Here is a 1,082-nt window from a genome sequence, read left to right on the forward strand (position 1 = left end):
GTACTGGGGACCGGCAACGGGATCGCAACCCTCGGTGTTGCGCCCACACCACGCTCAGCCAATGAGCAGGAACCGGTCTCCACATGGGATCCGAACCCTCGGTGGGAGTGCCGCCGCGCTCTCAAGCGGCGCACTCTCCAGTGCGCCACCGGGCCGGCCCTATATGTTTAATCTTAACTTTTGGAAAACCTTTATGTATATTTGGAACAACTTGGGTATGTGAATCTACTTCTCCAACTACAAATGTCATGCATTCTAAAACAAATCAAGTATTTTCGTTAAAAATTCATTGTCCGAATCTAAATATTCTATAAGTATAAAATACACACAGGATTTTGAACACAGGGTATAAAAAAAAATGTAAAGTGTGCAATTAACAAGTGTTTATGTTGATTGCATGTTGAAATGATGATGTTTTTGATACATTGGGTTCAATGAAATATATCATTAAAATTAATTTTAAAAAGTTTTTTTAAAATGTGGCTTCTAGAGAATTCAAAGCTACATATTTTAGAAACACCTCCTTCTGCCACCTCTTCCCTTCCAGTCACCACCAGTCTCAAGGATAACACTTTCACTGCTTGTGACACTAGAGATTAGTTTTGTTGTTGGGCTTTAAATTCTTATTTTATCCATAGTCAATTTATTGGATTTGTCATACTGCGTTCTTTGTTGGTACACCTCCATATTTACCAGAAAGGTAAAAGCTCAAAACAGAGTTCACAAATTGCAGAGAACAGAAAGACAAAGTCCTTCACTCAGATGTGACTTTCTAAGAGCTCTTGTGCAGCATCTCATTTCTCTCGTAGCTTTTATTAAATCTGAGGATGGTGAATGTTTATAGGAGGAATATTGGTAGAAATGGTAAAAATGTAGACACATATTTTTGTGAAGATAGAAATAAATTTCAATAAGAAAATTACCAGGAAGTCTTCAGGTGTTATTTCCTCATTCTACATACTTAAGTGGTAAAATTGAGGAAAAAAAAAAAGCTTAGAACAATGGTCTTCAACCTTTTTTCCCCCTTATCTACCTCTTGAATAAATTTTTATTTATTTATTTATTTATTTATTTATTTATTT

The 1,082-nt window shown here is 36.0% G+C and overlaps 1 protein-coding gene across 1 annotated transcript in view; it reads left to right on the forward strand.

Moving 5' to 3' along the window:
* LOC103587716 (ryanodine receptor 2-like) overlaps positions 1-1,082 on the forward strand; it is a gene marked incomplete at its 5' end in the record, with an annotated part of 226,133 nt that overhangs the window by 115,592 nt on the left and 109,459 nt on the right. The window contains one exon of the mRNA XM_008569236.1: positions 639-700. Coding sequence (XP_008567458.1) covers positions 639-700 — 62 coding nt within the window. The remainder of the gene's footprint in view (positions 1-638; positions 701-1,082) is intronic.

Source organism: Galeopterus variegatus, unplaced genomic scaffold (assembly GCF_000696425.1).
Source record: "Galeopterus variegatus unplaced genomic scaffold, G_variegatus-3.0.2 Scaffold482, whole genome shotgun sequence".
In the NCBI taxonomy this organism is placed as follows: Eukaryota; Metazoa; Chordata; class Mammalia; order Dermoptera; family Cynocephalidae; genus Galeopterus; species Galeopterus variegatus.